A 23577-nucleotide genomic window follows, 5' to 3' on the forward strand; every position below is an offset into this window, starting at 1 on the left:
TGTCTCACAACTCCTGACTAATTGGACCGGGGGGCAGTTGGATAATTAAGACGTTGAACATGTGGGTCCATGCATGAACAGCCAGTCCTCAGTTCAGTTGATCCCTGAACGGTTCATACTTTTCGGTTACTGAGTCTGAAAGCACCACAACTGAGTGCCGGATCGGAACGAGTCAGACTAGTGGGACTGGATCTCTAGAGTCCACTGGGGCTGATTCTCGTGGAGCCCACTAAGTATAAAACAGGTATTGGGTATCGGCTGTGATCCATATCCGATATCGATACGTATCATTATTACCTTTGTGTCTCGCATTAAAAAATAATCAGCCTTTCAATGATTCTGAGCCGCCTCATTGATATGTTCCTCTATGCTCCTTGCTGGAGGCTGGAGCATCTTCTTTGTTTCTCCTCCATATTCACTTTTTCTTTCTCTCTTCATGCCTTTTGGTCAGGTGGAGATTTTGCTACCTAACACTTTTTTTTTTTTTGATAAAACCACCTTACATCTTGCATGATGGTAATAGATCAATTGTTAGACCCAAATAAGGTACGTGGGAGAGAAGTGATTCACGCTCATGAATTAAAAAAACTTTTATAGGGCAAGAGAACATTATTACACAAGCCAATGAAAGGCCATACAAACGCACCTTCAATACATGGGGCAGAAGATAACGCAATTTCTTATGGTCCCACTTGTGTCTAGGTATAGACACACGCAAATGGGTAGTTTTCTTTTCCTTAATTTCCAAAGACTTAGGTTATGTTTGATTGTGGGGGGGAATTAAAGATAAGGGAAATACATTTTTTATACTTAAAAAATAAATATATGTAATCGTTACTGATCATGTAACTTTAACATTAACTTTAAATCATTCCATATTTGGTTTTTTTGTTTTTTTGTTGGTAGGATTTCATATTTGTTTATAAAATTTCACTTTACTTTACAGTCAAAATCCTTTACTATAATATGTAAAATAAAAATTACATGTAAAATATATCATTATTAAATATGATTAAAAAAATTAAATAGTTTATACAATCATATGGGATAATGACTATGAATATTTCTTTTTAAAGTATCAAAATTTCACTTATCATCCCTTTAAATTTTCATTGCAAACAAACAAACCCTTAAGGATTTGACAAGAGGACTCATGTAAATAAGATATGGACAAAATTTTCCATATTTAATGACTAAACAATGAGACACCTAGATGTGACCCCCTTCTTTCCCCATCTCTTTCTCTCCCTGTTGTCAGGAGTGATGGACCCAGTGTTATCAATTCGGCCGAATAATTCGCGAATTATTCGGCCGAACCGAAATTTTTCGAATTTTATCAAAAATTCGGATCGAATCCGAATTAAAAATAAAATAATTTAAAATTCGTGGATTTTTCAAAAATGAATATAAGTCGCGAATAATTCGGACCGAATCCGAATTAAACCGAATTATTCGGTCCATTTAAACATTATTTAAAAAAAAAACAAAAAAAAAAAAAAAAAAAAAAAAAAAACCCAATAAGCTTTTTTGATCGAATCCTTAAATTAATCAATCGAATTATTCCGAATAATTCTCCGAATAATTCCCGAATCCGAATTTGTTAACTATGGATGGACCACCTTACGAAAACTTAGTCCATAAGATATTAAATGATATAAATAACTCTCCATTGTGATTTGGGGCATTGGGGACAAAACTTATTCTTAGGGAAGAGACCATATGAGAATTTTAATTTTGACATGTAGCATGAAAGCAAAGGATCACTTGCATTATGGTATATTTTAAGTTTGTATTCTTTTTTTTTTTTTTTGATGAACAGGTATATTTTAAGTTGGCTACCTAATAAGAGGTTATAAAAACCTTTCCATATATATCTACTTACCAGTGGTGAGCAAAATTGTAGTAATCATGTATTATGAAGCCAAAATCTTGTTTGTAATTAAAGTTGGTCAAAATTTGAGTATTGGGACTATGCGATCAAGTGGCTTTCTTTTTCTTATAATTTATATTTAATATATATTAAAAAAGTTATGTAATAAATTAAACGAAAAAAAGTTGGGTATGCCATCGATATCAAGTATGTTAGTACTCATTGTGTCTATTTCTTTTTTCTCCCTAAACTATAAAAGGATACCAAAATCAGATATTCAAATATTTTACGGATTTGAATTTGACTATTAATTGAAATGGTAAATGGGTGGGTAGAACAACAGTTGGGGGGGATTTTGATCAAGGTGTGGCAACAGTCTCAATTGGGTCAGTTTTTGTATGTTTAAGCTCCTAAAGATTTGTTCGTACGATCACTTGGTCGTACGAGTCAGCATCCAACATATTTTTGTTTCTAAATATACCTTTTTTTATCTTTATAATGACAGATCAGGTGATCATAAAAGCAGTAGATTGTATCTCTTTATTATAGGTACGAGATGTGGGGAGTCCCTCCTCCGTCGATCGTGCCAAAAAAGAGATTATTTGATATGCAAGACCAATGAGTTAGTTTCCTGAGAGGTATCACCCGTGTTTATTTATAATCTTATGAATGTTGGTTTGCGTTGGCTACCAATGAATCGGCTTCTAGCTACCCACAATTAGATTGTGGAAATGATGAACGAATCAGGTTCACATACGAGAATGTTCTTATACACTCTTGATCCATGGATATAGAATCTATTAAATGAAGAGAGAGAAATTTAATTTTATATCCATGGACCAAGACTGATCTCGTACATTATCATACGTGAACCTCATCAGCTCTCAATTGGATTAGGTGGGCAAATGGTAAATGGGTGGGTAGAACCCACTTACCCATATCCTACAGTTACCCTAGCCGACGTTTCAGTGTCTGTGAGAGAGAGAGAGAGAGAGAGAGAGAGAGAGCCTTTGTTTTCTTGAGAGGCAAGGCATGGGCATTGGGCAGTGATTGCTTTCTCTGGAATCCTCGGCAACACGGTCAGGAGCAGTCAACGACGAGACGATAGGGATGACCGATGAGAGAGTGAGTGTCTCGGAGGTGACAAACGTTCCCATCATATCCTCCATTAGTTTCTACTGAGACATGGCCGTTTCTCCATCTCAGAAGTCAGAAACCAGAACCCCTCCTTAACACTCTTAAGAAGATTATCGCTTCCCTTCTCTCTCTGCATCAAATTCAACTCAATATCCATCTCCTTCCCCTTTTTCAATGGCAGCGGAGCTCTCTGGTAGACGCGACTCTAATGTCCAGTTGCTGGAAGAACTTGAGGCGCTGAGCCAATCTCTCTACCAACCCCACACCTCCTCCACCCGAAGAACCGCTTCCCTATCTCTTCCCCGGGTCTCTGTTCCTTCAATCTCATCTCCTCATGTCACTGCCACCACCACCACCCCCCCAAATGAGGACGAAGAACGACCCCAGCCCAGACCTCATTCCAGACGCATGTCCTTGTCCTACTGGTTATCACGCCCGAATCTCGACGAATATCAACAGGACATAACTACTAAGAAATTCATTGATGATAAACGAGCTTCATCAGAGAAGAAAGGAATCTGGAATTGGAAACCAATTCGAGCTCTTTCGCACTTGGGGATGCACAAATTAAGCTGTTTATTCTCTGTTGAAGTTGTAACCGTTCAAGGTCTACCGGCGTCTATGAATGGGCTTCGGCTTTGTGTTTGTGTCAGGAAGAAAGAGACCAGAGACAGGGCAGTGATGACCATGCCTGCTAGGGTTTTGGAGGGAGCAGCAGACTTCGAAGAGAGCTTGTTTGTCAGGTGCCATCTTTACTACAGTAGCAGTGGCGGTGGGAAACAGCTCAAGTTTGAGCCACGACCTTTCTGGATATACGTGATTGCTGTCGATGCTAAGGAGCTTGATTTTGGAAGAAGTTCTGTGGATTTGAGTCTCCTGGTTCAGGAATCGGTGGAGAAGAGCTTAGAAGGAACGCGTGTTCGGCAGTTGGATGTGAGTTATGATCTTTCGGGGAAGGCAAAGGGAGGAGAATTAGTCCTAAAATTGGGATTCCAGATTATGGAGGTAGACGGAGGGTTGGGAATTTATAGTCAGGCTGAGGGTCTGAGATCAGGTAGAGGTATGGATTCCTCGTCTCGGTTTGCCCGTAAACAATCGAAGTCTTCCTTCAGTATTCCCAACCCAAGAATCCCTGGCAGAATGGAAGCATTCACCCCATCAAAGACCAGAAAAACATCAGTGGATTTTCAGGAAATTGATGTTTGGAATCTTGATGAGCCAGCTCCTGCTCCTTCGACTTCCTCTTCCATTCAGAAATCCGAAGAAATGGAGCCCAAAGTTGAGGACCTTGATCTTCCAGATTTTGAAGTTGTGGATAAAGGGGTTGAGATCCAAGACAAAACTGAGAGATCAGTTTCTAGTGAGGTGGTCAAGGAAGTTGTAAATGATCAATTCCATCTAACACGGTTAAGGGAGCTTGATTCGATTGCTCAACTAATCGAAGCTCTTCAATCCAAAGTGGGTGATGAAAATCTAGATAAAACAGAGGATGAAACAGAATCACAAAGATTGGATGCAGAGGAAGAAACTGTAACAAGGGGATTTCTTCAGATGCTTGAGGGCGAAGAAGCTAATGAATTCAAACTTGATCAACCTGACATTCATCTTCCCAAACTGGAAACAACTGAAGAAGCTGCAGAGGCTGAATCCAAAGTTTTCCTTTCTGATCTTGGAGAAGGGTTGGGCTCTGTGGTCCAGACAAGAGATGGAGGTTATTTAGCTGCCATGAATCCTTTCAATGTTGAGGTAACAAGAAAAGAAACTCCAAAAATTGCAATGCAGATTTCAAAACCATTGATTCTGCCATCATACAAATCCATGAGCGGGTTTGAGATCTTACAGAGATGGGCAGCTGTTGGAATTGAAGAACTAAGCTCAGAATTCTTATCTTTAATGCCAATTGATGAACTGATGGGTAAAACAGCAGAACAGGTAGCTTTTGAAGGCATTGCTTCTGCAATCATTCAAGGAAGGAACAAAGAAGGAGCTAGCTCAAGTGCAGCTCGTACCATTGCAGCTGTAAAATCCATGACAACTGCCACGAGTACAGGCAGGAAAGAAAGGATTTCGATGGGAATTTGGAATGTGAATGAGGAACCAGTGATGGTGGATAAGATTCTAGCTTTCTCAATACAAAAAATCGAATCAATGGCAGTTGAAGCTCTAAAGGTTCAGGCAGACATGGCAGACAAAGATGCACCTTTCGAGGTTTCTCCACTTGTTGAGAAGACAGAAATGATCATGGAAAAAGAACCCAGCCATGTTTTGGCCTCTGCTGTACCACTTGAAGATTGGTTGAATAATGGAGGTCTAACTACCTCCAAAGATGAACGAGGCAATCCAGCAACTCTCACACTATCAGTGGTTGTCCAGCTAAGAGATCCAATGAGGCGGTATGAGACAGTAGGAGGACCATTGGTTGCACTGATACAAGCTACACCTGTGGATGACACAGGGTCGAAAGCTGAGGAGGAGAGATTCAAAGTGACAAGTTTGCATATAGCAGGTTTGAAGGGAAGGGCAGGAGAGAAGCAAAGATTGACTGCAATGCAGTGGTTGGTGGCATATGGATTGGGTAAGACAGGAAGGAAAGGGAAACACATCAAACCAAAAGTGCAGCAAGATTCACTCTGGAGCCTTTCTTCACGGATAATGGCAAATATGTGGCTGAAACCAATGAGGAATCCAGATATAAGATTTCCCGAGCAAGAATAGGTGTAGAACCTGCAACATATTTCAATACATAGTTCTTGTAGCTTTTGGGAGTTAGAAGTTCATTTGTAACCAGGTGACATTCAGATGGACCCTTTTTTGAATGATCTGAACGTTATGACTGTATTATCTCAATAGATGAATAAATAAATAAAAATGCAGAACACATTAAAGAATTTAGAGTTGGATTAATGATTTATTTTTAAAACAAAGTTTACATTTATTTTGTTTCCCCTTTAATCTCTGTCTTTTTTCACTTTAAGCTTGAATATAAATAAAGGGCAAGACAACGCTACTCTGCTGGTGCACGTACATGCCAATATTTTGGCTAATGGGAGGACACGTGGAACTAACATCTTAAGGGGTAGCACAGTCTTTCTGCACCCGTTGTATCTAGGCGTGTACCTGCAACAGTGGATAATGTTCTTTTTTCCATAAATTAAAAAAATAAAAAGAAACAAGTTCCGTAAGGTGGACTTCCATAAAATAAAATTGCAGAACACATTAAAGAATTTAGAGTTGGATTAATGATTTATTTTTGCACCAAAATATACATCCATTATGCTTCCTTTTTAATTTATGCTCTTTCACTTTTAAGCTTGTAATGCTACCCTATTGGTGCACGTACATGCCATTATGTTGACCAATGGGAGGGCACGTAGAACTAGTATCTTAAGTGTGGAGTAGTAGTCTTTTTACACCCGCCCCATCTAGATATGTACTTGTACCAATGGATAGCATTATTTCTTCGATAAATTAAAGAGTAAAAAAAAAAAAAATTGTAAGATGGACTTGAAATCTAGGTTACGTCTAGAGGGCAATAAAAGATCTTTAAAAAAAAAAAATTGAAATTAAAGAGAGAAGCACAAAAAAATACCCATTCATGTCTATGTCCACCCTCTCATTATCCCCCACGCAAGCGCATGAATCACACTACCAGGGAGTGTTCATCTCTCCTTTATCTTATTATGTTGTCTTTTCTTGACTTCTAAATTCACTTTTTTTTCGCTAACGACGGGTATTCAGGCCTTTGGCCTAACTAATCCTGCAGGTCCGCACTGACTTCTAAACATGCCTTGGTTTTTTTAACAAATTAAACAATATTAACCTCTAAGGAAACATTATTTTTATCAAAAATCTTTAAAAAATAATAATAAATAAAGAGGGATCCTCGTTGATACATTTGGTTCCACTTCATTATAGGTGAGCCCTACGATTCCTCATATGATTTTTTTTTTTCTCTCTTTAAAAAAGGAATAAATTATTGATGCAAGGGGGAATGAGAGCCCGGGGGCTCAAAACCACTTGCCTAATATAAAAATAAAATAAAATAGAAAATTTTGTAATCATGAAACAAAATAACTATCTAATTAAAACTCAACAACACACTCAATCTGAAACTAGACTTGCATGTCCTTAAAATAAAAAAATTGAGTGAAAATGGAAGTAAATTATAATTTTTAGATTTAGTATATTGGTGACTGAATTACATAATTATTCTTAATAATGATCACAAAACTTTCCATTTTGCTTTTTTCTAATTTTACATCACTTCACATCTAATTGAACAACCCCTTCATAAGGTACTAGGGTGGTATTGTTTCCCTCTCACATGGGATTCTTTTTTCTTCTTCTTCTTCTTCTTCTTTTTCCTCTTTTACTATATCCATGTGAATCTCATGTGGATGAAAACCGTTATCTGCACCTCACCATTGGTGCAGGCATGCATACAAATTCCCTCCCACACTAGCATCATAGGGAAACCTTTCCCATATTGGTTCAAGTAAAAATGTAGCTAATTGAGCCAAGTTGGAAGGCAGAGCAATTGTACTATCCAGTTTGCCCCATCTCTTTTTGTTACAATGACAGCAACTTGTAGCTTAATAAAAATAGCTACAGAAGATCTACAGAAGTTTGCCTCACAAATATTGGAATCTCAATTTGTAGCTTAAGAAAAAAAACTACAGACAACGGTATTTCCATATATACAGTAAACATCAGTTGACCAAAGTCAATCCTCAAGATCAGAGAGAGAGAGAGAGAGAGAGAGAGAGAGAGAAATTCTGTTAAACATATTGAATCATCATATTTCTCCACTCAACGACGAAGAAATGGACATTGCTCAAGCAGGGGAGACAGTAACATTTGTAATCGCAATGAACTACAACCAGAAAAATTGATAGCAGAAAGAAAAGGTGTCATTTGCTGTAGTAGTATCGAACAGCAATGATTTGATGACCCCAATTACCACTTCAATTGGAAAGCCACAAGCTAGTGATTCTGTATCAATGACAACTAAGCTGAAGTAACAAAGGTTAAATGGCTGCCCATTTATAGCTTAAGCCGTTCAGTCCACTTCTTCCTTGAGACTGTTATGACCACCACTTGTTGGCCTGAAAGAAGTAAAAGAAAAATCCATATGTCACTACATTGCAAGGGAAATTTTGAGATAATGGTACTCTCTTTGGGACATATAAACCCTCAAGCAATAGCATAGCATGTTACATTCTCATGACAGAGGAAAAGAAAATAGAGTAAAATCTGTGAAATAGAGGCTAGACATAAATATATTTGAATGAACCTACATGATATTTCACTAAAACAAGAAAAGAGAGATGAACTTACAGCCCAGTTAAGACTTTAATGGTGTCATAGAATAACCATTGCAAGGTTATAACAGGTCCAACAATTGTGATCCTGATAGGTAGACTTCTTGTAAACAAATTGACAAGCCCAATTTTCTTTACAGCCTGAGGATATGAAAGCTAACCCAAATAAATCTTGAGCTCTTCAAGATATTAGAATAGACCAAGAACAAGCTGTCCAACAAGAACTTACCTGCGTCACATTATCAGCCTTTTTGTTATAAAGAGATGCAACAATGTTGTCCGCAGGATTAGAGATTAAGGTGCCAACAGCTCCGGATGTATAGCCAGCTACACATGTCACCCCTAGCTGTTGAGTTCTTGAGCAGTTCTCCTTTCTTCTTTGAATGATATTATGATATATTAAGTCCACAGAATGCTCAAACGTCGAAAACATAATCATAGAGACTGTCAAACCACAATTTTAGACAGGGTTAGCATGTTCAGAAAGTGAGATCAATAAATGAAAAAAAAAATAAAATAAAAATAAAATAAAAAAGAAGCAGCCACTCAGATATGTATTAGATAGCCACAGCATGAAAAGGAAAATCAGTCAAGCTTATAGCTAGTGACTAAGAGATTCTTGTCTCCAAACCAGACTGTATAGTGAATAAAACTGGCAACACCAGCAGAGGCAGATGACTAGCTATAAATCTTTTGCACCAGGAACAAATTGACAATGCAATTAAGACCATCAGAGGCCATAGTCAAGGTATTAAAAATCAGATAGGAATCGGCGGAATCGGCCAAGTCAACTCAGAATTGACAGAAGAAGACAAAATGCAAAGAACAGGGAAAGGGACATGCACATATGATCTATAAATGAGATCTGAATTTTCCTATTGATATATGATGTGAAATAATGCATCCAATTTCTTGTATTTCATAATCCTACAAACAAAATAAGAAAAGTTGCACATAACAGAGAAAGAGCAATTACATGGAAGATTTCGACCCCAAAGTGGCACAAGACCCTTGTAAAAGCTGAAATCAAAGAAATTGTAGAGTTACCCTTTAAACGCCTAGAAATTTAACAGAAATGAAAAGGAGGAGAAAGGTAAAGACTCATGTTTTTGGATCTTTACCCAGAGAGGCCTTCAGTTGCATATAACTTTGGAAATCCATCACCTAAGCCCTTCGCAAAATTAGGTTGTGTTTGAACACGGACTTTGACAGCTTCAAAGGGGCAGAGAGCCACATCAGCAAACACTTGAGCAGATGCACTGCTGATGAAGTAGATGAGGCTCCTGTGCTGGTCTACTAACGCATCAAAGTAAAGTTTCTTGAAATATTCATATAGACCAAATTTGCAGCCGCCTTGAAGACCATATCCAAAAAATTTCCCAGTCCAACCTCTCCATAGGGCAGAAGGGCCTTCTTCCCTCAAGAGAATATTTATCCCAGAATAAATGCTGTTATACTTGATAGGGTTCACCTAGTTTTTATTTATTTTTTTTATCAGAACTGCAAAAGTTGTTATAGTAGAGAAATTTAGAGGTTGAAATTAAGATGTCCTACAGAAGCAATAATTTAAAGAGATCAACCAATTAATTCTAAAAGGAAACAACATAGATTACAGTAATATTGGGATCGGTTCAAACACATATAAAAGTGAATTTTTTTATAATGCTAACAAGTTCTCCGACATAAAGGTGTACAAAGGAAATGCAATATATCTTAAGATCTTCCTTATGGTCTATGTTTGTTTCAATGTAAAATGCTAGAGGAAATTTTTTACTTCTCTTTCTTTATTTTACAGCTTTTGAATGAAAGAGTGAGCCTATCTACAAAACTTTACATATCTTATTTCACTTTTTGATGAAACAAACTTCAGAATGAGAAGTTATAGAAATGTTTATCTTTACTTCCACCCATTTGCATTGAAACAAACAAAGCCAAGGCCAAGGAAAAACTTGATAATAACTAGCCCCCTCCCCCTCTTCTAAGGGTAAATGACAATGTAACAAAATGAAAAAAAGAGGCTAGAAGTGCTGTATATAGTTTAAACAAAACAGAATATGAGCCTCGGATCCTATTTATTCACAACTCTTTACATGTGGTAGTTGAGATGGCAGCCATTATTGGACTTTTTGCCATGGTAGCCGTTCACCCTCTTTTAGTGTAGCAAGTTTCAGTTCAATAACCTCTGAACAATGGCTAAAAGAATGTCATTCATATTATGTTCGGTTTCTGTTTCATTCAGAACATTAATCTCACCCCAAACTAACCAAAATTTTAGATAAAGATGAGTGACCCAAGGATTGTTTAAAAATTAGCTTCATAAAATCTGGTAATGAGAATATAAATTCAGGAGTCACTGAAACCCACGAAAAGAGCAGTTCAAAAGCTATCCCCATCTTAAATAAAGTGTTTCGGAGCTAACACAGGTGTTGGGAGATGCTATTACTGCTGCCGATCTTCTTCTTTCAACACCCAAATTACTCTTCTCTGGAAGGCGATTCTAGACAGAATTGAATAAAGGCATTTGAGGATCTTCTACATTGTCAGAGATATGGGTTTTGGCAGCTTCAATTACAACCGCTAGGGGCTGGTTTAAGGATCATATGCCTATGGGCGAAACCTTGCCTTGGTCAATGCTCTTCTTTATTGTTCTTCTGAAGCTGTAATGGTTATCTGATTCCTTGTTATCAATCAATATACTATTTGGACATCGGGGTTTGTGGGAATATAGAATCCGCCCATCTTCAAGCTATTTCAGCCAAGTAAAGAAAAGAAGAAAAATATCCATACCCCAACAAACAGAGAAAGAGAGGAGCAGATAATCCCCAACTACAAGCCATTTTCATAAAAGAACCATCATGAATGGTGGGTTTCCGGAGATCACACTCACCTGCATATTCACCTTCAAGACATCCAGAGGAGTAATAGCGAGATGGGTCATCCCAGCACTGAGCATTCCCCCAATGGTGCAAACCCCATAATAAGCTGGTGAGAATTCCTCACAGAATCTTTCATCAGCCGCACTCTTCTTGGCTTCCTTGTTTGTAAATTGTCTGTTACCTGCTTCTTGTTCCAAAGCGGCTTCTAGCTGAGGAAATAAGTCAAATAACCTCATCTTTCTAACCAAAACCACCAAAAGCCAAGAGACACTGCCGCGAGCGAGGAGGTGACAGAGACTGTATCGCTCTCCAAAAACTCCAAAGCAACACTCCAGGGTTCTCGGGGGGTTTGTTGACGAGAGAGAAGCTTTTGTGTTGTCCAAGTTTGAACAAGAATCGATTCTTGACGGAAGCTTCGCTCGCTGGAGATTCGTCCACGTTTACAGCACAAACGCAAGGCCAGAAAACAGAATAAGACTCAGACATCGTTTGCCAAACGACCCTTTCATTCTTCGTGAAGATAGAGAGCGAGCGCATCGCATGCAAAATTACAGCTGAGAGGATGGAAAACCCATACTTCCATACTCCAAACCAGACCGAAAACCTTAGTCCCCTAACCTATGTAGAAATGCAATCCTAAAATGATGCAAAAGATAATGAAAAAACAATAACAAGCAAAACACATAGATTTACAAGGTTTAGCAAGATTTCTTATGTCTTCGGTGAAATGAGATCCTACTTCACTATCAATAGATAATAGGGTTACAGTGCTCGTCCCTCACACTTCTCAGTATTGCATACATTATAAAGAAAGAAACCCTCGCTACAAATATATAGTGAAAAAACCCTAATCTGGAAATTACACAATTGCCTTTAAATAAAAAATTCGAGCAGGGGCTGCACCCCCTACACCCCCTGCTATGCAGGGGGGCCTCCTGCCCCCCTTGCAACCTCCACAGCCTACTAATCGGCTAGCGGGACCACCGTCTTGCCTGTCGAGGTGCTGCATCAGTACTCCCTGGATTAAACTCTTACGGAATACAAGATATCGTACACCAACAGCCTACCCTGGATTAAAAAATATAATTTTGTGGCATATATTAGAGAGATGATCCACTATTCCTACAATCACCTAATCGTACTAATGACCATTCAACACTAGTAATGACAAAAAGTGAGACAGGTTTTGAATGCGCACTTGTACGATGACTGTACGAACAACGGATCCAATCTCTATGCTAGACACATTGGAAAAAAAAAAAAGATATGTGGTATGTAAAATCACATTATATGTTAGGCTCCGTTTGATTGCAATGGGAATTTAAAGGGAAGCAAAATTTTCATACTTTAAAAAGAAATATTTATAATTATTACTCCATGTGATTGTATAAACTACTTAATTTTTTAATCATATTTAGTTAAGATATAATTTACTTATAATTTTTATTTTACATATTAAAGCAAAGGGTTTTGGATGAAAAGTAAAGTGAAATTTTACAACCAAATATGGAATGTTTTGAAGTTAATGTTAAAGTTACATGGATAATGATTATATATATTTCCTTTTTAAGTATGAAAATTTCCCTTCTCTTCCCTTTAATTTTCCTTACAATCAAACATAGCCTTAGGTTAGCAAAAAAACTTAAAGGAAAAGGAAAAATAAAAAAACAAAATAATTTTTTCAAAGAAGTTTGAAAAGAGAGACTATAGATTTTTTGTTTTATTATGTATATTTTTTTTCTTTTCTATTCATTTTTTGCCAAACAAACATATCATTAGGGGAAATCTGCCGAAATATTGTATAATTCAAGACCTGTACGGTGATTCAAAAAGCATATATGATAAATATCATTTACTTTAAGTGACAGTATTAATATATAAATTTTTCCAATTTTTGGGACCCCATGGTCTCTTTATCAATTTATTATTCTCGTCGAAGGATCATTCATTTAGGATCCTCAACTTTCGTTAGTTTTCATATCATCACATTGTTCCATGTTGGCTCTTGAAGTAGAACTCGTTTTGCTGATTGTACCCTTGTTTTGGTTTTAATTTTATTTATTCATGCTATTTATAATTAGATAGAGGGCAGGCCTCAGTGCAACAGTAAGTTATTTCATTGCGACAACGGTCATGGGTTCAAGGTAAAAAACAACCTCTCCACAAACCGGGGGTAAGAAGACTACATACATTATGACTATTCTTTCCTAATTTTTCAATGTTTTGTTTTATCACTTGGCAAATTATTTTTGGATTGAAACTTAAAATAAGTACAGAATACCTTGGGGTATACCTTTTCACAAAAGTTCGCCTCATCCAACCTGCCACATGACAAATTTAGGTGTATAGATGACCAAAAATTTGTTTTTAGTTCAACAGTCCAAGAATGTGCGCCCATAATTTTTTTTTTTAAAAGAAAAACTTGAAGCCAACATTGTTAAGATGTTTTTAGCAAATGGATGGATAATTCTTTGTGTAAGGCACATGCCAACATTAGTTATCCAATGTCATTTGTATGGTCTTATCATGGATGTCACTATGCTCTTTGTTTCCTTCAACTCATTTTTTTAGATATTTTTCAGATTTTTTTTGAACACAATTGATTTTTCTTGTTAAAAAAAAAAAAAATAGAGGTAATGGTTGGACACGCTAATAGAGTGCTCAACCTGTGTCTGCCTTTCCTCCTCTCTTAATAAAAGATCTCGTTGCTTTCCCTTGTCTCCCTCTCCGATGTGCCTGTCGTGTGCTTATTATTCTTTCTTCTAAAAACATAATATTAACAAATGATAATGTTTACCAAAAAAAAAAAAAAAAGTTAAGGTAGCAAAGGATGGTCTGCTATTCCCGGTGTGTTTTTTGGTGGGCCTAGGCCCAGCGCAACCTCAGTGTAGAAATGAAGGCCTAGTGAAGTTAGGTTGGGCATGGGCGTTACGTATGAAGTCCTAACCTGGACAGCCTGCCCCGATCTTCTATATATGTATTATATTTTGTACTTTAGTACGTAAATATTACTATAATAGTGCATATTTCACATATTAAATATTCTACTTGTAAGAACTACAATCCCTGGGGAAGAAAAGATAAAATATGGCTGTCAATGATTTAAAATGATTTAAAATTTGTATCCCAATATTTTTTTAAATAAAAATAAAGGCAAAATGTTTCATGCAATGCCATGCACACAATAGTTAGATTGGGGATGAGTTTTTACGATGCCCCCCCCCTCTCCTCCATCCAATTGTTGTATGCATGGTCGTGCACCATTATTATTTTGCACAAAACCTCTACCTATAATGAGAAAGTCTTCCTCAATGGCACATGAATTGAAGGAAAAGTATAATTAGCAATAGATGTCAATGTTTGCCCCTTTGTTTATGAATGACCAATAATACTCTCCATTGTCCCCTCCCTTTACCCTATGAACACCATCCAAACTCTATGGTCTAGTGATTCTACTTTGACAATGGTGTGGGGAAACTCGATCCTTTACTAAATGAATGAATCTCTTGAGAAACTTTTAGAAAATGAGAAATGTTTCATTTATACAGCCTAGTTTACCTTGATTGTACTATTTGGAAGTGTGATATGGTACTTTGGCTATCAGATATCTAGGAAATAGGTTGCTTATATATGAAACCTAATGCATATTTTTTAAATGAAAGGAAAAATATTACCCGTTAATGTATACCTGTGCCAAGATCCAACAGGTGTGACAAGATCATTTTGTCCAACACTAAATATGCTCACGTGTTCTCCCATTCAACCACAAGTACTGCTGTTGAGCATGTGCAATCAGGTAACGTTATCTCACCCCTTTCAAATTTACTACTTGAGGCTAACTCATCGGTCTTGGTGATTGTTTTGGATGAGGTTTGGTAGGTGTAGAGGTCTCTATCATGCTCATGAATGCATCCACGTGTTTGTTTGGTAGGGCAAAAAGAAAATTTGTTAAAAAGATATTGCACCATTTTCTTCTAACAACTTATTCAAACTATTTAAATAACTATTTTAATGAGGGGAATTTTTAAAAAATTGCATATTGATATAGATCGACTAATATAAAAAGATGACCCGTTAATGTTTTCTTTTTGAACTTTCTCAAAATATTAAATTATAAAGTTTTAATTAATTTTCTATTTATAGAAAATCTTGAACAAGGCTATCTAACTAATCAAATAAAATATCACAATGAATCACCTATGTCACATTTGATTGTGCATGTGAGTTTATCCGCTCAAACTATTTAGTATTGGTTGATGCATTGGGATGAGGTAGCCTACACATTATGAGGTATTATGAAGTGTTGTATGAAAATTGAAAGATTATTGTAAGTTATTATTTAAGAGAGGGATAGCTATGGTGTTCGTATATAGTAGGTTAATGAAAATACATGATGAGTTATCATATAATAAGGATATGAGGTCATTTCAAAAAAGGGATGAGAGAGATAGACACAATGAGTGCTAGCTTACAGTATACCAACGATATACCCAATATTTTTTCTATTATAAATTATAGTTGTTTAATATAAAAGTAAAAAAAATATATATTTTTTCTATATATTGATTTGTTGGATGAAAAATCCTAGGGGAAAACCCTTAAAATGAGAACATATATGTTTCAAGTCTGGAAAGATACAAAAAAAATAAAAAAAGATATCATATGCTTGTTCCTTTGCATAGCCTCTCACATTCCACTATAGACACCATAGTCTCTTTCCAAATTAAATGCTTTTTATGGCACTACTCATTACCCACGTCCCACGATATCTGTTAATGAGAAATTATACTAACATCGTGGAGAACTTCTCTGGCACTTGAAATATACAAAACTATGAACGAAACTTAGCTATTGCCAGAGTTGTAGCTAGGAAGGGTAATTGTGAAAAATTTCATCGTAGGTGATTATTTTAAATCTATCCTTAGAATTCTGTTTCCTTAATTGCTTATTGCTACCTGCTAGTTGCTACCAAGGGTTACAGTAAAATTTATTTTCAAAAGTGCATGAAACTCAATATAAGCGTTTTTTCTATTAACTAAGGGCCTGTTTGGTATCGTTTCTGTTCTAGAAACGCCGTTTCGTTTCAAAAACGAAAATTTCAGTTTCTGTGTCAAAACGCAGTTTTTAAACGAAAAAATGGTGTTTTAAAATTTCAGATTTTTATCGGGAAATTTTTTTTTTGTTTTGTAAAATGGAACGAAACTGGGAAGACGGAACTCCATTTTGGAGTTCCGTCAAATCTCGTTTTTTCAGTTTTTTTTTCACTTTTTGTTCCAAAAAAACAGAAACGGACCATAAATGCACCAAACAGAAGATTCCGTTTTTTCGTTCCAATAGAACGAAAAAACTCCAGAAACATTTTTTTAGAACGATACCAAACGGGCCCTAAACAAATGGAAACTAGATAAAGAAGAGGAAAAGTTTTCAATTATCTTCCTTTTGGCTTTCCATCTAACCAATCATGACATAGAAAGGAAAGTAGTCTATTAATTTTCATTGAAATTTTCCAATCTCCTAAACTTTCTTCCAACGTAAGAGGATATGAAAAGAAATGCGGCTGTAGTGTAGGGACAGCCAAGGGAGAGGGAGAGGGAGAGGGAGAGGGAGAGCCACGTGCAAGAGAGGTGAAAAAAGTTTGTTGGAAAGGAATTTGGTGACTACTCTATGATGAGCATGTGGGGTCTGTGGGATATCACATAAGACTGTTCTTAGAGTTACAGACGACAACTAATTAGTGGTAGTTAAGTAAATAGCTTGCTTAGTTTTAGGTACAGGATGGGACTTCACTTTAACTAGTAACGACTAACGTGTAGAGCCCTAATAAGGATTTTAGAGAGAGAGAGAGATTTTCTCGGAATCAGATCTCAACTCTTACTATTATCTCTCTCTAATTGGCCTATGTTATGATTCCATTTGTATTGGGTGCTGTGTTTGTACTTTATAGTATGTTTTCTGGGCATTGTCGGTTGATTATGACCATGCATAGATGATCATGTCATGTGTTAGATCACATGTATATTGTGATACTTTATGTTCAACATGCATGTGTGGTGTAAATATCTTTACTCTTTTTTACTGAAGATGTTTGTATCCGGTTGGCTGTTTCTATGTCAAGTTTTCTAGTGAATCTTTTGATTTTGACCATATCTTAGCTTGGAAGGCCATCGTTTTTAGTATATCATACAATATGATCATATTTCATTTCTTAGGTCTCGATATTTCGTATATATATATAAGCCTTGTGTATTTCATGTTATTTTCTTAATGAAATTCTAGTTATTCTAAAGATAAAAAAAATGCTGCATAATATGATATTATTGATGGGAAATAATTCCTATCTGGGAGTGGGGCCTAGCCCAATGTTGAAACATTAATCTCTCTATCAAGGTTCTTAAGCACGAGAACAGCCATGGGATCGGTTAAGGTTAAAATCATTATGATACCACTCAAGAACGATGAATCAGACCATATCGGATAGATCTACCTTTTTTTTCCCCTAATAAAACCCTTAGATCATACATGTGGATTAGGATTGAAAAGGTTAGGATCGAAGATCCGTCATGGTCAATACTAATCGTTTCATCCCCTTTTTTGGAACCATGCTCTCTAAATTCTTTTTTTTGTTGTTGTTGTTGTGTAGAGGGTCCTTTATGTCATTCATTCCTAGTTTCCCATGTTTGTGACATTTGGGTTTAGAGTCCAGCCGGGCTTACCTTGGACCGGTCCTCACTTCCTATATACCAAGACAGTCCAAGTTGGTGATTAAGTCACTCGATTAATATATGAGGCATTTTCATAATTTAGAACCCCTGTATGTCTGGGTTCAAGGGCCACACTCCCCCTATAGAAAACATTTTTCCATAATAGAGAGAGAGAACATAAATGTACTTTTAGAAACATGCTTATGCAAATCTAATATGATGTTTTTTTAAAGACAACCATTAAAGGGTCAAATAATATTATTTTCTTGCATATTAGTTTGGTATATTTTTTTTTAAGGTAAAATCTATCACTTCATATGTGTATTCGAAAAACATGTAAGATAATGACAAATTAAAAAAATGACATTATTATAAACCACTTTGAAATAATTTTGAAGCCTCTTCTTTTACCTTCGACTAAGAAACTTTTTGGGGAGAGGTTTTGTGAATGATTGTATGCACATGTGCACTAAACCGTTGGATGAGGGTGAAGGGACATGTACAGTATATGATTGTGTCATTCCAATGGCTTCATCCATGATTGTGCACATAACTGTTTGTGTTATTCTTAAATATTTTTTTTATTAAAAACGTGATTATATACATCTAAAAAATCATTTTTTTATGAAAAAAAAAATATATTGTTCTTTTACATGTTTTTAAATATATGATGACCCCCTTTATAATGAATATATGATTATTATTATTTTATACAAAAGGAGTTGGGAATTACCACGTCCATTGCATGACCTTCTATAAATATCATGTCGCAGTTTGGATGCATCTGAAATTTTGTAGATGGTGGACTTTAAGATTTCATCTTTGCATGTCAAATTCCATACCAATCTAAATTTCTTAAAATGATGAAAATCATAAATTGAAATATCCAGGCTATCAAATACCTCAAGTGGGTAGCTTAGTTGGCAAAGACCAATTCCTCACAATAAGGATGTCAAGAGTTTAACTCTCCTTGGGGCCTACCTATCAAGAATGAAAAAAGTCGGTTCATGGACTTATATGCATGCATACTACTAAATTTGTTATAAAATTAATGCATGGCAAATACATAGCATCCCTTGGTATCCAACGGTAAAAATAAATAAGGTGTGTCTATATGAAAATCAGCATCGGGAGTGAAGAACCTTTTTTTTCTTTAAATGAAATTGTATGAAGAATATAAAATGTTGTTTTTTCTTATAGACTATTTTTTTGAGGGGGGGGGGTGTTTAAGATTATAGGCTCCATTGCCATTTGTTGAACTAATATCATGTTAATTTCTTGCATAGTTTCTTTTAATAAGAAGGATAAAATCTTGTTATTTTACTCAAACAATGTACTAGACAATAATAAATCTTGAGAATGACATGATAGTTATTCGATTTCAAATCCTCTATAACCGGTAAATCATCCAAAATGCGAAGATTAATTTTTGTAAAAAAATGATTTTTTGATATGAAATTAACCCAATATATGGACTGAGACAGCCGTTCCCTATCAATATTGACACACACATTGACCAATACAAGTATTAATTCCAATTACTTAACTCTTGATCAATCTCTCTCACACCTAAGGTTAACACAACCTTACAAGGGTGTACTAGATAATATTAATGCCCAATATCATTTTTGGTAAACATTATTAGTGTCTATAAGAAGAATAGACCCATTCTTTAATTATATTGTGATAGAGAAGGCAACATATAAATGATGAGCTAGTGGTCCATCCAATTATATTAAGAAATGGATTGGATCTTGATTATGACTAAGGAAAGCCAACAGCAGTCTCTCCAGGTCTGAAGACAAGCATAAAAATTGATTATATTGCATCAAACTAAGAAACACAGCAGAAAATAATTCAAATTTAATAATGTATTATGATTTTGGTTCTATTCTTAAGGAAAATGTAAAACAAAACATTGAAAACTCTAAGGAACACCGAACACCCATCAATTGATCACAAAGAATTGTCATGAAAGTTGAAACATGGATCTCTTGTGAACCTTATTATTGCCGTTTGGTGTAATAGAATATTAATTTTTTTTTGATGAAATAATAGAATATTAATTGTGGTTGCAGTTTTGGCAAATTTTGAATGATCTCTTGTTTCTTGCAAAAGAAAAAAATAATAATTATGATTTGTCACCAAAGAAAAAAACAGAAAATATTAATCACTAAACTATATTTTTTATATAAATATAAAAAAAGGGGGTGAGAGAAAAACAATTCTGAGGACATTCATTTATTTTTAAGGTGCATTTGGACCACTTGATATTTGATTTATTTTCATATTTGCCTTTTGAGGCTTAAAGGTCACCAGAAAATGCATTTAAAAAGATAAAATAATAAGATTAAGATCAATATATTGATATACCCAAATGAAATTCAATTACAAAAAAAATAATATCCGGCAATGACTTCTCATCTTTGGCATCACCATCAACAAGATAACCTATCATATAGGGAGACACAAAATTATTCAAAATGAAATTGAGAATTCCCCAAAAGATCTCACATACATAATTTAATAAGAATAGTTGAGCGGACCACAGAGGGTACATTAGCGCCTCTCTCTCTTACTCACATGAATAGCCTCTCTATTACCTTAGTTATCTAATTCACTCTGAGAACCCCTCATCCTTTTTTACAATATCATATTTTTCTTTGTAATTTTTTGGGTGAATGAAGATTATATAAATAGATATTACAAACAAAGCCTAACTCGGCTATACAAGAACAAAGGTCCTATTCATCATAAATCAAACCCAACAGACGCGGAACAAAACAAACCAAGCTTAGCAGAAGGAACAGATAAGGAAATCCAAAAAAGGGAGATATAAACAAGCAAAATAACTTTAATAAATAACTTAAAAAGAAAAAAATCTTATTCGACCATCAACTATTATCTTTTTCGTTAAAATTTATTCTTTTAAAAAAAATATTTCAAATAAAAATGGCCAAGCTTTTTGATAAACCTAAAAATGGCCAAGCCAATCAATGAATGCAGCATGTCTGCATGTGCTCTTTTGTCCTTTCTCTTTCCATTTAATTTACATTATTTTGGATCTTGTCCTTTGTTATTTTTTTGGGGGGAGAAATTTTGGATCTTATACTTACATGTGAACAGAAACAGAAATTGTGAAAACAAAGAGATAGAATCATAGAAGAGACCAATGGGTGAGAACTTCTCATGTGGGAATTGGGTTGGCGTTGGAAGACTAACCTGCACGACTTCTTGTTGGGGGATGGAAGATGGATTAATGGGCTTTTGGTAACACATGGGTAGTTCACACTTTCGCACCAAACCCATCAACCATTTCAAAGTCTTCTCACACTTAGCCACGTAATTTGTCACTCTATGCCACGTGTTGATGAGAAGTGACTGGCATGAGAATTTTTTAATTCCAGGTGGCACCATCCAACTCATCTTAATTTTTGAGTGGGACCCACTCAGCTTTAATCCCCGACGAGACTGGCATAATTTTTTTTTTTTATTTTAAATAACTTTATGCGCCACTTTAGACGGACATTTTTTGTTTGTGTATAAATACAGATAAGCGAAGGGTATATTCGCAATTAAATAACAAGAAAAGCTCTAGATCCAATGCTTTCGATCTAATCTCATCTCAATTAGATTTGACTTAACTACCCTTATGATCCCAATCTAACTGTGGTAAAGATCTTCTTATTTAACGCATCGTCATCTCTGTGTCGGCTCCTCTTTCTCTTTCTGTGTTTCCCAGATATTCAAATCATTGGTCTCTATAAAGAGGGTAGAACATAACAGAACAGAACAGAACAGAGCAGAAAAGATCAACGAAGCCAAGATGTTCGTCGGTTGCTTCTGGCTTTGGATTGGAACTGGTAAGATGAGGATGATGATGATGCGTTTTTCTGTCTTTTTGAAGATCTAGCACTGTAGAAACTCAGATTTTTGACTACAATGCTCTTGTTTTGTTTTCAATATTTGATTTGGAAGTGAGATTTTCAAATTTAATATTGTTAATTATTCTTATTAATACTAATTCTATATAGTAACTGTAGGTTTCCTGATGCGGAAATCTTTGTATTAAATTTGATTTTACAGTGAACTAGAAAAAGTTTTTTTTTTACCGGTTTTGGGAGGTTTGGATGGACAGATTGATAGGAACCCGAAGGATCGAGAGGTTTTAGGGATTCCACGGTTGAAACTAGCAAGAATTTAACGGTATTTGATCTTTTTTTTTTTTTTTTTCCTGTAGAAAAGGAGAGATTTTTGTCTGTTACGTCGATGTAAATCGGAAGATTCCGGAGAAATTACAGTGGATTGAGTATTAACAGTTTGGAGTTTCGGGAGATTCTCGACAGGTTTGGACTGGTGTTGAGCCCCAAGATTATTAGGAGTTAACATTATTGTAGAACCACTTCTACAAAGGAGATCTGTAACAGTTTCGATTCAGAAACTTCGGTTGTGGTAGTGTCTTGCAATCGTGGCCTGTGGAGGTTCGGGGAGTGGAGATTGTGGATTCGTCTTCGTCCTAAAAAGAATAGGAAACCCACTTATCTTTTGCAGCTTTGAGAATAGAATTGGAGAGACTAGAGATTCGATCTGTTTCCACTGTAAAGCTGGAAGATTCACCATTGTAAGGCTTCCCATAACTCTGTATTTGTTTCAAGTTGAAAATTCCTGAATTTTTTTTGAACATAGAGCTCGATATCGTTCGTATTTCTGTGTTATCGAGGCGTGGGGAAGTTTCTCGAACTCCCCGACTTCCCTGAATTCAAAGTTTCTCTTCGGTGCACCTCAAGTGATTACTGGCGGTTCGCTTAGCAGCTGAGCTTTAGCTGCACGCTGTGACTGAAAGCAAGGATCTGTGGAGGCTGATGTGCCTAGATATAATTGTTTTTCAGTAAAGTTTTATCCTGTTATGTGTTTCCCCTCAAAGAGGCAGTTTGTGGTATCGATTCCTGGGTTCACTGTGGTGACGGTTTCATAGATACCAGCGCTGTGCTTTATATGGATTTTTTTCTCGTCTGATATTCGGATTCACGGCCAGTGAAACGGTTGGGGCTTGTTTTTCTTCTCAAAAGGTAATCGAGAATCTGTTTTGTGTTCTGTGGACAATTATGATCAGTTATAGTGCTGATTAGATTCAGATTCGTGGTTCCCAGTCAATTATAGATTTTAGTTTGGTGATTACTTCATCTCTTTCCATTGGCATTCTAATCGATTTAATTTGTTCCATTTCTTATGCCTGATCGCATGGTTAAGTGGTATAAACTGGGTAATCATTTGTCAATTTCCCAGATAATAAGAGCGGCCTCACTTTTTTGTTTAATGATAGAGGTTATTTGAAGTCTCCAATGTGGTTGAATTACACTACGTCTTTGCTGATCTGAATTTTGCTCTTGCAGGTTATTCTGTAGTGGTTAGGAGCAATAAACTGCAGGAAAGATGAGGGGTGCTGTGCTTGTAGCTATAGCTGCTACAATGGGGAATTTGATGCAGGGATGGGATAATGCAACAATTGCTGGTGAACCATCTGTCACTGATGTTACTTCTTTGCTCTGAAAGTATCGATTTTGGTGGTTTTTCAAATTTCTAAAGCTGTTAAGATAGAGGAACCATGGGACACCAGATCTGATATAGTTGAAGCTGGTTTAGTATATTAATGGGGGGGGGGGGGGTCTTTA

The 23577-nt window shown here is 36.0% G+C and overlaps 3 protein-coding genes across 4 annotated transcripts in view; 2 read left to right on the forward strand and 1 right to left on the reverse strand.

Moving 5' to 3' along the window:
* The first annotated feature begins 2822 nt into the window (after positions 1–2822).
* Positions 2823–5911, forward strand: LOC122083535 (protein PLASTID MOVEMENT IMPAIRED 1-like). The gene has a single exon (XM_042651378.1). The coding sequence runs from the start codon at positions 3182–3184 to the stop codon at positions 5720–5722; it is 2541 nt and encodes an 846-aa protein (XP_042507312.1). The 5' UTR covers positions 2823–3181; the 3' UTR covers positions 5723–5911.
* Positions 5912–7771: 1860 nt separating this feature from the next.
* On the reverse strand, positions 7772–11875 carry LOC122085190 (mitochondrial phosphate carrier protein 1, mitochondrial-like). Its single transcript, XM_042653652.1, has 6 exons — positions 11216–11875; positions 9450–9799; positions 9305–9348; positions 8558–8772; positions 8345–8469; positions 7772–8112 (listed from the first exon to the last, which is right to left on the reverse strand). Exons 1-6 carry the CDS (start codon positions 11438–11440, stop codon positions 8067–8069), a joined length of 1005 nt encoding a protein of 334 aa, XP_042509586.1. The 5' UTR covers positions 11441–11875; the 3' UTR covers positions 7772–8066.
* A 9756-nt stretch (positions 11876–21631) lies between these two features.
* The window catches only part of LOC122084071 (monosaccharide-sensing protein 2-like), a 10485-nt gene continuing 8539 nt past the window's right edge, over positions 21632–23577 (forward strand). The window contains exons 1-3 of one of the 2 annotated variants that reach the window (XM_042652105.1): positions 21632–21768; positions 22146–22974; positions 23299–23417. In XM_042652105.1, the coding sequence (XP_042508039.1) occupies positions 23339–23417 (79 nt within the window). In that variant the 5' untranslated portion in view covers positions 21632–21768; positions 22146–22974; positions 23299–23338. The remainder of the gene's footprint in view (positions 21769–22145; positions 22975–23298; positions 23418–23577) is intronic. The other variant, XM_042652106.1, reaches the window with a different exon arrangement.

The sequence above is a fragment of the Macadamia integrifolia genome, chromosome 7 (assembly GCF_013358625.1).
Source record: "Macadamia integrifolia cultivar HAES 741 chromosome 7, SCU_Mint_v3, whole genome shotgun sequence".
Lineage (NCBI taxonomy): Eukaryota > Viridiplantae > Streptophyta > Magnoliopsida > Proteales > Proteaceae > Macadamia > Macadamia integrifolia.

Bases quoted from the DNA above. Each gene is read 5' to 3' on its own strand.
- LOC122083535 (XM_042651378.1), top strand. From the start codon at position 3,182: ATGGCAGCGGAGCTCTCTGGTAGACGCGACTCTAATGTCCAGTTGCTG.
- LOC122085190 (XM_042653652.1), bottom strand. From the start codon at position 11,440: ATGAGGTTATTTGACTTATTTCCTCAGCTAGAAGCCGCTTTGGAACAA. The intron at 9,349-9,449 runs GTAAAGATCCAA...CTTTGATTTCAG, and splicing joins GCAACTGAAGGCCTCTCTGG to CTTTTACAAGGGTCTTGTGC. The intron at 8,773-9,304 runs GTAATTGCTCTT...GTGGTTTGACAG, and splicing joins TTGGGGTCGAAATCTTCCAT to TCTCTATGATTATGTTTTCG.